Here is a 15,888-nt window from a genome sequence, read left to right as displayed (position 1 = left end):
TGTGCTTAGTAATGTTTTGATATTTATGTCTAAGTGGTTTTGTGGTCGTTAGGCAATTGTTATCTTTATATAAGAAATACATGAAACTATTTCTTTAAAAAGCTAAACTGTAAACTCTTACTCTTGGTGTTACTATATCAGAGGACTGGAATTTAGTAGTTATTAGGGAATGATTGCTTTGCTTTGCAATCATCTAGTATTTTTATCACCTATTAACTTGTTTATCAAAGGTTGGCTATAGTCTGTATGGTAAACTTAATATGTAGACATAAAATAAGTTATTTGTACTGTCACTGATACCAAATACTAAGTAAAACACTTTATTATATTAAAAATTATTAAAGTGTTTTAAATACTTTTGACTTACCTATATAATACTGTGGTAACAGGGTAGAGTTTAATTTTACTTTCCAGTAAATGTTTTTAATTTTTTCCCTTGCTCACTTACATGATAAATTATATAGATTGGTAGCAGAAAAAATTAAAAATTTTATTTTTAGATAGGCAAATATTGGAACACCTGAGTGGCTCTTTTGTTTAAACCTCTGGTTCTTGGTTTCAGCTCAGGTCATAATCTTACAGGTCATGAGATCCAGCCCTGAATCGGGCTCCATGCTAAATGTAGAATCTGCTTGAGATTCTCTTCCTCTGCCCCTAGCCCCACTTGCTCGCACACTCTCTTTCTCTCTCTCAAATAAATAAATGAATCTTTATAAAAATAAATAGGCAAATACTATAGGATGTTGTTTTTATACATGACTACCTACCTTTTTTGTCAAGCTTCAGAGATACTCCTCATGGTAATTTGATAAATGAACTAATAGAATATCCATTATTTGGGCTAATCAAAACTCAGTAAAGAAGTTCAAATAAAGTCTTGAAATTGAATGTTGTTTTTCCATTTGATTGAACCTATGGTATGATTTGAACTAATTGTTATCTGTTTTTTCATATTCTGGATTAGGAATGTTTTGAGTCATTGTTGAGTATTCTTCACTGGAGCTGGACCACCTTGGTCTTAGGAGTTGAAGAACTTAGAGGATTAAAAGGATTTCAATTCACAGCTACACTTCTAGATCTAGAAAGGCTGCGCTTTGTGGGTACCTGTTGTCTGAGGTTATTGCGTGTCTATACCTGTGAAATTTATCCAGTATCAGGTATAAAAAGCATGTTTTTAAATTACTTTAGGGAGAAAATATTTGACACATTGGGAAAGTCTATATAGGGATAACCAAGAGTTAAAGATCCCCACCTGCCTTTAATTTTCTGCCAAAAGGAGGGGAGAAAGTCAGCTTGCCATGACCTTTATGTATTTACTTACAAAGAATAAAACAGATTACGTGTTATGTTGTTAACAAAAAGTTATGTTAGACTAAAGCATAACTATAATATGAAATATTTTCAGCAGATTTGATCAACTAGAAATTTTTTGAACAACTCATTTGAACTTAAGTACTGAAACCAATGTTTCGGGGGTTTTTTGTTTTGGTTTGGTTTTGGTTGTGGGTTTTTGTTTTTTTTTTTTTGGTTTTGCCCTACTTAGATTTTTAAAAGAAATAATTTTGGACCTCCTTTAATCTCTAAATTGTTTCATCTCTAGGTTATGAGTATTTGTGATCTTTAGCTGTATAAGAAATTACTTGAATATTTATTTTTAATCTAGTAAAAATATTTTTATATTGCATATTTATTATTGCATATTTATTATTACTCTAGTTAATTAGCAATCTGCTTTGTTCCCACAAAGCTACAGGAAAAGCAGTTGTGGAAGAAACTAGCAAATTAGCAGAATGTATTGGAAAAACCAGAACTTTGTTAAGAAAAATTTTATCAGAAGGAGTCGATCACTGCATGGTGAAGTTGGATAATGATCCTCAAGGATATCTCAGTCAACCTTTGAGTCTCCTAGAAGCTGTTCTTCAGGAGTGTCATAATACCTTTACTGCCTGTTTTCATTCTTTCTACCCAACTCCTGCCTTACAGTGGGCTTGCCTTTGTGATCTGCTGAATTGTTTGGATCAGGTAATTTAAGTTTGTAAAATTTTTGTTGAAAATATAATATATTACTTAATATTCTTCAAGAAAATGCTGTAGCCTCAATCTTCTTAATTTTATAAAAGGTAAATTAGGACATTGGCTTGGTATGTGTGACTTAAACAACAAAGTTGAAGGACATTTTTTTTTCTGCTTCATTTATCATTTTTAGTTATAAAATTGGCAGGCACATTGTACGGCTGCTGATTTTGCTCTTTGAATTTGTGGGTGGGCGTGTGTATGTAAGAGAACAAGAACAACTGTGAGTGAGGATGTAAGAGCAAGATTAGCACCAGAAGCACAGCTCCTGCTGCCCCCATATCTGCAGAATGGTCAAGAGGGAGAGCTGTGAGTGAACTTGCTTGCTAATAACATCATTCATTTATGAGAAAACTGCAAGCCTCATAAATGTGAATGCTCCAAATCAGTTTCAAAATACTTGAGGCAAAAAACTGACAGAATTAGAGGGAGAAATAGACAAATTCACAATGATACTAGGAGACTTCAGTGCTCCTCTTTCAGTAATTAGTAGAACAACTATACCAAAAATTCAGTAGAAAAATAGAAGATCTGAACAACACTGTCAACCACGTTGACTTCACTGACAGTTATAAAACAGAATGTTCAAGTGCAGAATACATGTTATTTTCATCAAAAAGGTAGATCATATGCTAGGCAATAAAACAAGTCTTAGTAAATTTCAAAAGATTAAAATTAAAGAGTTTCAGACAACTGAACTAAATAAAGCAATAGCAAAATATATTGAGAAAGGCAGTGAATATGTGGAAAATAGATAACACTTCTAAGTAATCAATGAGTCAACATAGAAATCCATAGGAAATTGGAAACTATTTTACACTGAAAGATAAAAGCATAACATCAAAATTTGTGAGATGTAAAAGTTTGTGCTTTTAATAGCAATGAAAAAAGATTTAAAATCAGTGATCTACGTTTCACCTAAAGAAATCAGAAAGAATTAGCAGATCCAAAGTAGGAAGAAAATAATAAAGAGCAGAAACCAGTAAAGTAAAAATAGAGAAAATTGACAAAGTCGAGAGTTGGTTCTTTGAAATTAAAACCAAGTCTGATTAGAGACAAGAGATAAAGAAAAAACATAAACTACCATGAACAGGATTGAAAACAGGGAACATCACTGTAGATCCAACAACGTTAAAATGATAAGGGAATATTATAAACAACTTTCTGTTAGAAACTTGTAACTTCAGTTAAAGTAGACCAGATGTCTTGAAAAACACATCTTAAGCAAAACTAGCACAATAAGAAATAGAAAAATCTGAATTTCCTTATATCCATTAAAAAATTGACTTCATTATCAAAAACTTTCCCACAAAGAAAACTCCTAACCCAGAAAACTGTCATTGGTGAATTCTATTAAACTTATAAGAAAGAAATAACATCAATCTTTTACAGATTTTTTCAGAAAATATAGGAGACCTTTCCCAACTAGCCTTGTCAAGTAAGCCTTATCCTGATACCAAAACCTGCCTAAGGCTTTAAAAGAAAAAATTAGTACAATCATTACTCAAACGTAGATATAAAATCTCTTAATAACATCATCAAATCAAATCCAGTAATATAAAAAAAATATGTCATACCCAGTAGGGTTTTTCTTAGAAATGCATTTCTTAGAAATGCAAGTTTAGTGTCCAAAAATCAAAGTAATTAATCATATTAACTGAATAAACGGGGAAAATGGTATAATCTTCTCAATAGATAATGAAAATTTTGTTTTGACAAAATCAGCACTTTTTTCAGTGATGAAAACTTCTCAGCAAACTAGGATTTAAGGAAACTTCTTCAATCTAGGATTATAAAGGATAAAAGAAAAATATAAATTAAAAAATTTGTAATTACTCTCATACTTAATGGTGAAATATTGAATATTTCCCTAAGTTCAGGAACGAGGCACAAGGTGACCGTTCTCACCACTTATGTTCAGCATTGTAGTGGAAGTTCTGGCCCTTCTCCCCCCTAAGAAAGTTCACTGTCATCACCAAAGCATCCTAGCCTATTTGAAAGGTATTTCAGTGATGACATCTGGGTAGGCAACTTTGTTTTTATTTTATTATTACTATTTGTAAAGCTGTTTACATACTGAATTTATTCTTGGTGTAAAAAAATGTATTTCATTGTGGCAAAAACACTTAACATGAGAGCTATCCCTTAACACATTTTGAGCATATAATATATTATTAAGTACAGGTACAGTGTTGTACAGCAGATCACTAGTGCTTACTTATCTTTCATAACTGAAACTGTATACCCATTTAACATCCAACTCCCCCTTTCCCCCTCGTCCCAACCATTCTATTCTCTGCTTCTGTGAGTTTGACTATTTTAGATACCTCATATAAGTGGAATCGTGCAATATTTTGTCTGTTTGTGAGTGGCTTATTGCCCTCATTATAATGTCCTCCAGGTTCATCCATGTTCTACAACAGAGTAGTGTATTTTACCAGTTTCCTGGAGCAAGATTATTGCCTGGACAAATGCACAACTTACTCTCAACCTGTCCATTCTCATATGGCTGTTTTCTTTGCCACTGAACAGGTTATAGACAGACTTAACTTTAACAAATGTTGGTTTAACATATAGGATGTTACTTTTAGCCTGAATTTGTAACACAGATGTTTGATGAACTGTGTGTACACGGTTTTTGTGATTTAGGATATCCTAACTTGATAAATTTTGTTAAGAATCTAGGGTGCTTGAGTGGCTCTGTCTGTTAAGCATCTGCCTTTGGCTCAGGTTTGGATCTCAGAGTCCTGGGATCAAGTCCTGCATGGGGCTCCCTGCACAGCAGGGAGTCTGCTTCTCCTTCTCCCTTTGCTACTTTCCCCGCTCCTGCTCGCTCGCTCTCTCATTCTCTCTCTCTCTCAAATAAATTAAAAGTTTTGTAACTATGCTATTCATTTTTCTGAATAAACCATAAAATGTGATGACATAATTTTGTGACCTTCATGAGATGTTAATTATAGTAGCTATTCATTATGTGCATTAACATTAGTGAAATGTTATAGTAGTACAGAATTACAATTTAAATCAGTTATTATTTGAAGAAAGTAGTTTCAGTGCCTGTTATTTTGGACATGACTTAGATATATACCGATTGGGGCTTTTCAATATTGTTCATTAAGCATAGTGCTAAAGAGGACTGTGATTCTAGGGATATATAAAGTTGTTGATTGAAGAATAGGAGACTGATTTTTCTTGACAATATTTAATTCTCCATCTTCATTGGGTAGTAACTTAAACAATTGTGTTTAAAAGAATTGATATAATTAAATTCCATAACACAACCATTAATGCTATAAAATTTTGGTATAATTTTAAAGGTTGTTTACCTTTTATATAACCTAAAATATGGATTATACTGATGCCATATTTCTTTGGTGGTGCATATTTCTGTTTTTAAAAGGATATCCAAGAAGCAAACTTCAAGACCTCAAGTAGCCGATTGCTTGCAGCTGTTATGTCAGCTCTCTGCCACACTTCTGTGAAGCTGACTTCTATCTTCCCTATTGCATATGATGGAGAGGTACTACTACGATCAATTGTTAAACAAGTTAGCACAGAGAATGATTCAACACTAGTTCACCGGTTTCCCCTTTTGGTATCACATATGGAAAAACTCAGCCAGGTGGGTGTTTTACTGAAGTATCTTTTATACCAAAGCAATAAAACCACAAATGAGGGCCTATTTAAGTTGGTGCTTATTCTTCAATATTGGCATTTACCAAATAACTATGTGTTTCATAAGAAGAGCTAAAATTTAGGGGGAAAATTTTCTCATGTTTACCTATAAATCCTCATTTTTTTCTCTAATTCTTTTAATTTTGAATGAAACCTAACCTATAAAAAAATTTGAGAGTTATGAATTCCCATATATTTGTTATTTGCCAAACCATTGAAAGTTGCATATACTATAAGCCAACTTTTATATTCTAATATTTTAGATTGCCAAGATAGAATTCCAGGGAAACAAATCAACTTTTGAAACTTTTTCCGTAACATGTTAGTGTGTTAAAATAAATATTCTAAAACAGTAGTCACAGTACCAACTGTTTCTGGTTTATTAGAAAGCACTATAGAGAAAAATTAAATATACAAGAAAACCATATATAACACTGTCAAGTTGATGAGAAGTACTCTTTAAAATGAAAGCCAAAAAGAAGCAGTAAAATATGTACAATAGTTATTCTAATTATTGTACAGTAGCAATTTTCTGTTGACTGAAGCAACACAAATTATGAGAAAAATGTGACATATAGAATAGAATGAAGGACAGTAGTAGAATGGGAAGAAAATTTGCAATTAATATAATACCTTTGTAGAATTACCATAGAAATCATAAGGGTAAATATAAGAGGGACTTTAGAGAGTAAGGCAGCATGGGAAGAATTTCAGCCTTACTAGAAATTAAATGTGAATGAATTGAGGTACTGATTTATTTGTAAAAAATTAGGAAAAAATTAATTTTCTTCTCTTATGAAGTCCTAAACTGGTGAGACTCTGAGGAGACCCTTCCTCCCTCTCCCCCCCACCCCTGTGCTTTCTCAAATAGTAAAATCTTCAAAAAAAAAAAAAAAGTTGTTTTACATTTTTAAATTAGAAAATCAGAAACTAAAGTATATATACTTTGGTATGACTGTGGTATACTATGATGACTGTGTAAACTATGTCTGCAAAAGGTGTATTTATTTTGTAATATTTATGTAATACAACTTTGAAAGAGAATACTGAGAAGTGAAAATAACGCTTAGGTGATAAGTTATGGGTTTTTCTTTTGGAATTCACTTTAGTGTTGCAGTGTTTTCCTTAAAAGTATAGTAAAATTTAAAAATATTTAAGAATTTTCAGAACTATAAACATTTGGAAATTATTAATAATTAATAGTATATTTGTATTTCTTTGTTAATATTTTATGAAGATAGTATGTATCCTTCTCTTAGTAAGTATTACAGGATTCTACCATTTGTGCATAGCATAATTTAATCTTTATATTTAGATTTTTCCCAGAATGTTAGGATTTTAACCATGCTTCTGAAAATATCATTGACTATATTTTTATGCATATTCATGATGATTTTTCCAGATTAAATCATCAGGAGTGAAAAAATTCCTAAGTAAAAGGAAAATACCTCAAGGCTTTGCTACAAATTACCAAAATGCTCTCCAGAAAGCTAGTGTCAGCTTGCATTCCCCACCACTGGTGAATGAATTCCTTTTTCTAAAATTTAAGTGGCTAATGATGTGCATACATGTATATATACATATATTTTTTCTTGATTCTTCAACTAAAACATTGACACTATTAACTCCATTTTGAGATTATATGGAAAGCTTCTTGTATTATTCCTGTTAGTTACTAATGAGAAACAAAGTGAGTATAACTAAATAAATAACACTGCACTCATCCCCTTAATAAAACCTTTCCAAGATTATTGATTATAGAGTACAATTGGGGATTGAGTTTCATCCAAAACTGATTTTCTGAGAAGTTCCAAAAAATAAAGTTTCTGGAGAATCAAAGTGATATAAAGGGTAGAAGAATTATAATTTTAACAAAATCAAGAATTGTTTATTTTAAAGCCAGGAAAATTAATTACAGAAGAAATTGATGTGTTATGGTAATCTTATTCAAATGGTAATAGAAATAATTTAAAGTTGGAAGATTATCTCTAAGTGACTTTTTGTTCAGCCTAAGATTGTAGATTAAGAAAGATGTATAATAATGTTCATGATGATTTTAACTGAAAAGTTACTTAATTTTCTGTCGTGGATTGAATGTTCACTCATTTACATATTTGATTTGTCTTGGGAAGACTGGTTAAAGACTCTCTTCTACCTTGAGATTTTTATGACAATGAAATCTGTTTAATTTGTTACATATGTTACATCTCATACAGCAGTCTGATATGTAAGTATTGTGGAGGAACTTGCCTACTCGGGGCAACCAGGTGATTTTGATAACAGAATCATACAACTGTATGCTATTTTGCAGAAGTTGATTTTGCAGAAGTTGAGGCACTATGAAGAAATTAGAACTAAATCCCAAAATTGATTTGCTAGTCCACAAAAAAATTGTAAAGGTCATTGCTCACAATTGGCGCCCTCAGGAAATCAGATGCATTTTGCTCCCTGTCCATAGGGGGCTAACAGATATCAAGGATGGAAAAAAAAAAAAAAAAAAAAAAAGATAACTAGTGTTCATGCTGGATATCAATTAATCATCCTTTCTTGTTTCTGGGGGGAAAACTGTATTTTCCCCTTGGTCTTTAATGAGACTTTATAATTTCTTATCTTGAAAATTTTCCATAGGTAGGGGTCGAAATTTCTTATCTTCACTTAGAAAGTCAAGTATGGTATAAAATGTAAAACTGCACAAGAATATTTGTAGTAGAGTTCCATATTTTTATTACATGCATATCCAGAAGGAATTTTACCAGAAAATAGACTTGTACAGATTATTTCTCTCAATTGCTTTCCCTCTAAATATACCAGAAATAATTATCTTAGATTGGAATCTTGTCCTATAAAAAGAACTTTTTAGGTAGGAGTGTTTTTCTGTTATACACAATTGTTATTGAGAAGTTAAATAAGACAATGAGAATAAGTGAAAATGACTCAAAGCTAATAACCAAACATGTTGTAGAGATGTACTTTTATGATACACAGAATAATTGAAAAAAGGACTTCTAAGTAAAAAGTAAATTAAGTGGCTCCGCATACAACTGAATGGATTTATAGACATAGAGTCAAGCCTGAATTTTAAGGGTGTCATCTAGAAAGATAAGATTTGCAGTTGAGTACTCACGTGAAGTAAAATAAAGTGTAGTATCTTGGAACTTTTTTTTTTTTCATGTATCATAGAGTGAAGAGAATATCTCAGGTATGACAAGCTTCCGTGAAGTTCTGGAGAAAATGCTGGTTATTGTTGTGCTCCCAGTCAGGAACAGTTTGAGGAGAGAAAATGAGCTCTTCTCCTCCCACCTGGTTTCCAACACCTGTGGATTGCTGGCCAGTATTGTCAGTGAACTGACAGCATCAGCCCTGGGATCTGAGGTAGTGTTATATTTTGAGACTGGATAATAAGCACATGTTTAAAATTTCCAAATTGTTTATTTTTTCATATATTTTGACTTTGTAGAAACTAATTTAATCCCATTTGTATTATTTTTCTTTAAAACAAAACAAAACCTTCAAGCTAAATTGTTTGGTTTTCCCTTCCTTATGCCTCTTCTCTGCTCTTGCTTGCTCCCTCTCTCATGTTTACCCAAGATGAACAGTAATACAAACTGTATGTTTTCCACTAATATGCTCCACTGCACACCCTCACTACTATGTCCCAACAGAAGCAAAAATCATTCACATTGCTAAGTAATGAGTAATAGAAATTGGGCTACTAATAGTGAACACATGCTGTGGAGAAAGTAAAGAGGTTTAAACCTTTGGTATTGGGATCCCTGCGTGGCGCAGCGGTTTGGCGCCTGCCTTTGGCCCAGGGCGCGATCCTGGAGACCCGGAATCGAATCCCATGTCGGGCTCCTGGTGCATGGAGCCTGCTTCTCCCTCTGCCTATGTCTCTGCCTCTCTCTCTCTCGCTCTCTGTGTGACTATCATAAATAAATAAAAATTAAAAAATAAATAAATAAAAACCTTTGGTATTGCCTACTTGACTGACACTAGACAAATAACATATGCAAAATGGACATTAAGTACTCACAGTGGTATACAGCCATTAACAAAAAATTTTATTTTTATTTAATATTTTTTTAAGATTATTTATGTATTTATTTATTCCTGAGAGACACACAGAGAGAGAGGCAAAGGCACAGACAGAGGGAGAAGCAGGCTCCATGCAGGGAGCCCGACATGGGACTCGATTCTGGGACTCCAGGATCATGACCTGGGCTGAAGGCAATGCTAAGCGCTGAGCCAACCAGGCTGCCTAACAAAAATTTAAAAGGATCAAATATTATTGTGTTTGAGAAAACTACTTTGAATTGGTTTAAAGTGCTTTTATATTTTTTAAAGTAACATTATTTTTAACCATTTCACTGCCCTACTCTGTTGTACAATTTATCTAAATGTTTTGACTGAATTTAGTGAATTTTTCTAATTTTTTCTGCAAAAAGCAGACAGAAATTTGGTTTTGAAAAATCATGTCATAATGTGAAATATATCACTTAAATAAATGTTTACTAGCTAGCATGTATTCAGCTTGCCAAATAACATCTTTTCTCTCTTTTATTATTCCTAGCCTTTACTTTTTCTTACTTATAGATTTATTTTAGAATCTATGCCAAATTCATCCATCCAGTCTATACTCATTACTGATTCATAATGACAGTTTAGCCTTAGGATTTCTGAACAATGTGCACCTGTGCATATTTTAATATTTCTCCCTGGGAAGCATTTCCTTCATTTTTTTGTTAGCTTTGACTTTGGTGTAGGAGATCATTGAAGGCTTTGTCAGAAAACTTTAATTTGTTTTATTTTAGTTTTTGTTTTTTCACTTAGTCATTCAACCTATACTGTACCAGATCCTGGAAGATAAAGTTTGTAATGCATTAGTCCCCCTCAGAAGGTTACTATCTAGTTTTCCCCTGTGAACTCAACTTTTTTTTTTTTTAATGGAAAAGAATTTCCCAAATTGCAGGTACTTAATATACCAACTTGGAAGGCTCTAAAAGTCCCGGCTTAGACAGCCAATATTTCTTCACAGAGCAGTTTGAAATTCTTGCTAGAATCATAAACTTCAGTTTTCTTCCTCTTATCAGTCTTCCAATTTCTTGCAGCCAACTTAGATCAAAAGCAGGCTCTATAATTAAAAAATGGTTTGAAGCCAAAATAAGTTCACCGATCCTCTCTAATGAGCTGTAATTAGTGGGATTGTACTTGTGTATACATATTCAAATATTGAATGCCAGGTTATTCAGACTTAAGACAGAACATTTTCTGCAATTGAAGTCTCAGGAAAGTTACAGGTAAGGGAAGGGGTAGTCTGACTGCAGAGGGGAAACTTGATTCCACCTCTTTCTTGACCACCCATCTCTGAAATTCCTAGAGCTCACTGTAATGGAAAACTGTTGGTCTATAGCATGTTGGTGAAATTTTGGTATCTTTTTTCAAAGTTTGTGATGTATTCATTAATACGTTATGACTGCAGTAACTTACAAGTTTATAGTTTTAACATTATAGATTAAGTGAAACGTATCGTTTGCTATGACTAAGAGGAGAAAATACTGTCAAGTGATACTGATTCTGTGATTTTAGAATGACAAAATCTGGTTTTATTGCTGGGTAATCTCTGGAGCATATACGTTTGGGAAGGTTGACAGTCACTTTTTAAATGTAGGTTACTTTTTGGACTTCTTAGAAATTTGGGAGTAGTTTTGTTAAAGGTTTATTATTAACACTCAGGTACAGACTACTGATGTGTAATTGCTTTTGTTTTTCCCAGGTTGATGGACTTAATTCTCTCCATTCTGTTAAAGCCAGTGCTAACCGATTCACAAAAACAAGTCAGGGAAGAAGTTGGAACACTGGGAATGGGTCCCCTGATGCAATCTGTTTTTCAGTAGACAAACCTGGAATAGTTGTAGTTGGTTTTTCTGTCTATGGAGGAGGTGGAATTCACGAATATGAGTTAGAGGTCTTGGTTGATGATGTAAGTACCACTCTTATCATGTTCATCTTGCTGTGTGGGGTGGTGTGTTAGAACCTACCTTTATCATAGTAAGGCTGCCCAAATCTTTGAGAGGTAGCTGATTAGTCATGGCAGACATGAAAGAAATTCAAAGAGATCGGTTTTGCATGATTGCTTATGTGCCATTCTGGATCACTTCTACCTTGTATTTTTTGCACTTTCATCTCTTCTCCAGAGGAGATGTTAAATGAAAAGATTAGAAATTACATAGCTGGGATCCCTGGGTGGCACAGCGGTTTGGCGCCTGCCTTTGGCCCAGGGTGCTATCCTGGAGACCCAGGATCGAGTCCCACGTCGGGCTCCCGGTGCATGGAGCCTGCTCTCCCTCTGCCTATGTCTCTGCCTCTCTCTCTCTCTCTCTGTGTGACTATCATAAATAAATAAAAATTAAAAAAAAAAAAGAAATTACATAGCTAAGCCCCTGATTATAACTTCTGTATAATTTTTTTTGCTATTGTAGTTTTTTAAGAAACAAGAACAATATTCAGATTGATATTATTACCTATACCAGTGATTAAAACAATTTTGTCATAGAGTGCTAGTGGATGATTATTAGTAGAGGTACTATTGATTGATTAAACTGTATCTTGCTATATTCTCTAAATTATTTAAAGAATCTGAGCTTTCACAAAATTTTATTAAAATGGGACAGAAAGGTACCATATAAATCATTTAATAATAAATAGAAATCTGTCTGTATCTTGATTCTTTTTAGCAATTAATTTATTTCCCTATTTCATTAGGCTCTATAATTAGATTCACACTCTTCTAATGAAGAAGTAGGAATCTTTAGGACATCAAATGAGAAAAGCCCATTTAAATAATTTAGGTTGTAGAGTCCTCAGGAAATCAGATAAAAGTAAATAGTTTAGCATACCAAAGATTTTTTCTTCAGTGTGTATGGGGAAATGCTAATGGATAATTTTATATGCAAGAAAATAAACTGCTTAAAAACAATAAAGAATATGGTGGGTTTTGTTTTGTTTTAATTAGAGTGAACATGCAGGAGATTCAACTCATTCTCACAGATGGACATCTCTAGAATTAGTCAAAGGAACCTATACAACAGATGATTCACCCAGTGATATAGCTGAAATCAGACTTGACAAAGTTGTTCCTTTAAAGGTAATTTCAATTATGGTTCTTTTGTAAATAAGAGGTATTATTATGTAGTGAACTTAAAAAGTAATGAAAAATATTCCTTAGTGGTACTTTAAATGTTTATAGAGTCACTACTGTACTCCTGATATTGTATTATATTATATTATATTTTTGCAAAAGGTTTCTTAAAATCTGGTATTATAGAAAGTATTGTTAGGTTTTGGAGTCAGATAGAACTAGCTTCAGATGCCTGCTCTTCCACATAGTAGCTCTAAGACATTGGACATCATTATTTAACCACTCTGGGACTTATCTGTGATGGAAAGGAAAGCCCCTACATGGTAGTGTTGTTCAGATGAAATTAAATAATGGAATAAAGGGGCACCTGAGTGGTTCAGTGATTGAGTATCTGCCTTTGGCTCAGGTTGTGATCCTGAGGTCCTCGGATCGAGTCCCATGTCAGGCTCCCCAAGAGGAGCCTGCTTCTCCCTCTGCTTATGTCTCTGCCTCTCTCACTCTCTGTCTCTCATGAATAAATAAATAAAATCTTTAAAAAATAATAATAATAATGAAATAAAGTACTTGTTTCCCTGCCTAGCACAGTATAGAATCTCAGTAAATATGAGTTCCTGTCTTTCCTTCTCTTGTTTCAAAACTCACTTTTCAATAAAGTAGACTTAATAGAGTATTAACTATTAAAGTTACTGTTACTTTATATAAAAGTTGTTTATTCATATAACTTTATTGTGTAGCAGTAAATAAGTAGTAAGCAAAATAAATCTTACTTAATATTTACAATGAATGGAGTAATTCTAAATTCAATGACAAATTATTATTTTTATTATAGAGCAGAATTTTGGATAAGGTAAGTTCATCAGAGACATTATCAAAAAGAGTTTAGGTACCAAAAAACAAAAAATCTTCACTATGAAGTTTATATCATAGATCATAAGGCACCAGTGTCTGTATCTCATGTTTTGTATGCACAGTGTATCTTATTTGAGACAATTTTTGCTTATGAATATTTTTTCCCATTTCTCTCCACCTAATTCCGTCTTTAAGTGTCTCTTAAAAAAATCTATGGATTCACTATTATTTTTTTCCCACATTTGAAATTATTTCAAAAGTTAAACCCATCAAAGAAAAATGTTAGATTATGTAGTTTAAGTCTTTTGTTACAGTTAATACTCTTTACCTTGTGGGTAAGAGTTGGAACTTACTTCAGACTACCTATATTCAAATACTAGTTCCATCTTATTAGCTGTGTAACTTTGAATGAGTTACTTAACTTCTCTGTGCCTCAGATTCCTCATCTGTAAAATAGAAATAGTAATAGTACTTACCTCATGAGATCATTTTAAGGATTAATTTGATTAAAGCACATGAAGTACTAAGTACACGAAGTACTTAGTTTCTTTTAAAATAAACATCAGTAGATGTTACTTATCTTTCTGTTTGATTCATTACAAATGTGTTCAGTAGATGTTACTTATCTTTCTGTTTGATTCATTACAAATGTGATCATCTATAAATATGCCAAAGGAATTCAGTATATTTGTCCAGGTTTTTTATATTCTCTGTACCTTATAAACATGTTTTACATCTTTATCATGAAGGAAAATGTTAAATATGCTGTGCGCTTGAGGAACTATGGAAGCCGTACAGCCAACGGAGATGGAGGAATGACCACAGTCCAGTGCCCTGATGGTGTGACATTCACATTCAGCACATGCAGCTTGAGTAGTAATGGCACAAACCAAACCAGAGGACAGATTCCACAAATACTCTACTACAGGTGAGTGTGTGTGATTCCACAGTTACTCTACTACAGGTGAGTGTGTGTGATTCCACAGATATTCTGCTACAGGTGAGTGTGTGTGTGATTCCATAGATATCCTACTATAGACGAGTATGTGTGATTCCACAGATACTCTGCTACAGGTGAGTGGGTGTGATTCCACAGATACTCTGCTACAGGTGAATGTGTGTGATTCCACAAATATTCTACTACAGGTGAGTGTGTGTGTGATTCCATAAATACTCTACTATAGATAAGTGTATGTAGAGACAAGGGGACTATCTTAAAGTGACAGAAGATGTACAATTTATTACCAAGGTAAAAATGCTAAAGGCACAGTTATAATTATACATGTAACACCTTGCACATACCTGTGCTAATTCATGTAAAAAGATCTCATTTTAATAAATTCAGTGTTTACTATAAAGGGGAATCCTTTAAAATGTTTTTGTCATTATTTCTTTAATATCTTTGAAATTTTTATGTCTTGGGCATATGTGCTATTTGTTGTCAATTTTATAGTGTGCGGGCTGCAGTTTCCAATTTAAATGGAATTTATTAATTTCATTTAAAAAATACCAAAAATTAATGATCCAATAAACTATCCAAGTACTAGTGTTGCCTTGATCCTGTGATCTAGTCTGTAGTATATTTTGATATCTGTGAATCCAGTTCTTGGGGTCCTAGGGTACATAATATGTTTCTTATCCATTCCCTGTGTAAATAGTACAAAAAGAGAATGATAACAATTTGGAATTAAAAAATCTAAATATACATTTGTCACCTTATCTGAGTTTTTCTTTTAGTGAGTTAGCTAGAATCCTAGGTAGTGAGTACCATTTATTGTATCTACCCTCATCCTGACTTAGCCTTAGAGCACCAAGGTTGTGTGCTAGCTTCAGAGACTAGCTGCTTCCTCTTTTTCCTTCATAAACAGTCTGGGAACACTGGGCAATTAATACAAAACTGTTACCCTGGATGTAGATTTTTCTCCTGCCTTTCTGCATGTGAAATAAAACAGAAATGGTAGGTGTTAAATAGCTTCCTGGTGGGGTGTTGCTGCCGAGATACAAGTGTTTTCTAGTGCTTTTACCCAATCGTGAAAAACTTTTTGTTACATAGCACCATGATAATCTCAAACCATGCATTAAAACCATATCATGCACAGAAGTTATATATTTCAAAAAGTTGGAGAGCCCCTTAGAAGCATCTGCTATCTAGA

The 15,888-nt window shown here is 33.1% G+C and overlaps 1 protein-coding gene across 29 annotated transcripts in view; it reads left to right on the top strand.

Annotated features, from left to right (window-relative positions):
• MYCBP2 (MYC binding protein 2) overlaps nt 1-15,888 on the top strand; it is a 266,736-nt gene that overhangs the window by 131,413 nt on the left and 119,435 nt on the right. For all 29 annotated transcript variants that reach the window (XM_072760790.1, XM_072760789.1, XM_072760784.1 and 26 more), the window contains 7 exons: nt 965-1,157; nt 1,748-2,022; nt 5,474-5,695; nt 8,929-9,120; nt 11,522-11,728; nt 12,761-12,892; nt 14,485-14,663. In XM_072760790.1, the coding sequence (XP_072616891.1) occupies nt 965-1,157; nt 1,748-2,022; nt 5,474-5,695; nt 8,929-9,120; nt 11,522-11,728; nt 12,761-12,892; nt 14,485-14,663 (1,400 nt within the window). The remainder of the gene's footprint in view (nt 1-964; nt 1,158-1,747; nt 2,023-5,473; nt 5,696-8,928; nt 9,121-11,521; nt 11,729-12,760; nt 12,893-14,484; nt 14,664-15,888) is intronic.

This window comes from Vulpes vulpes, chromosome 6 (assembly GCF_048418805.1).
Source record: "Vulpes vulpes isolate BD-2025 chromosome 6, VulVul3, whole genome shotgun sequence".
NCBI lineage: Eukaryota > Metazoa > Chordata > Mammalia > Carnivora > Canidae > Vulpes > Vulpes vulpes.
The sequence above is the reverse complement of the archived record's forward strand: the minus strand, read 5'-3'. Positions and strand labels throughout refer to the sequence as shown.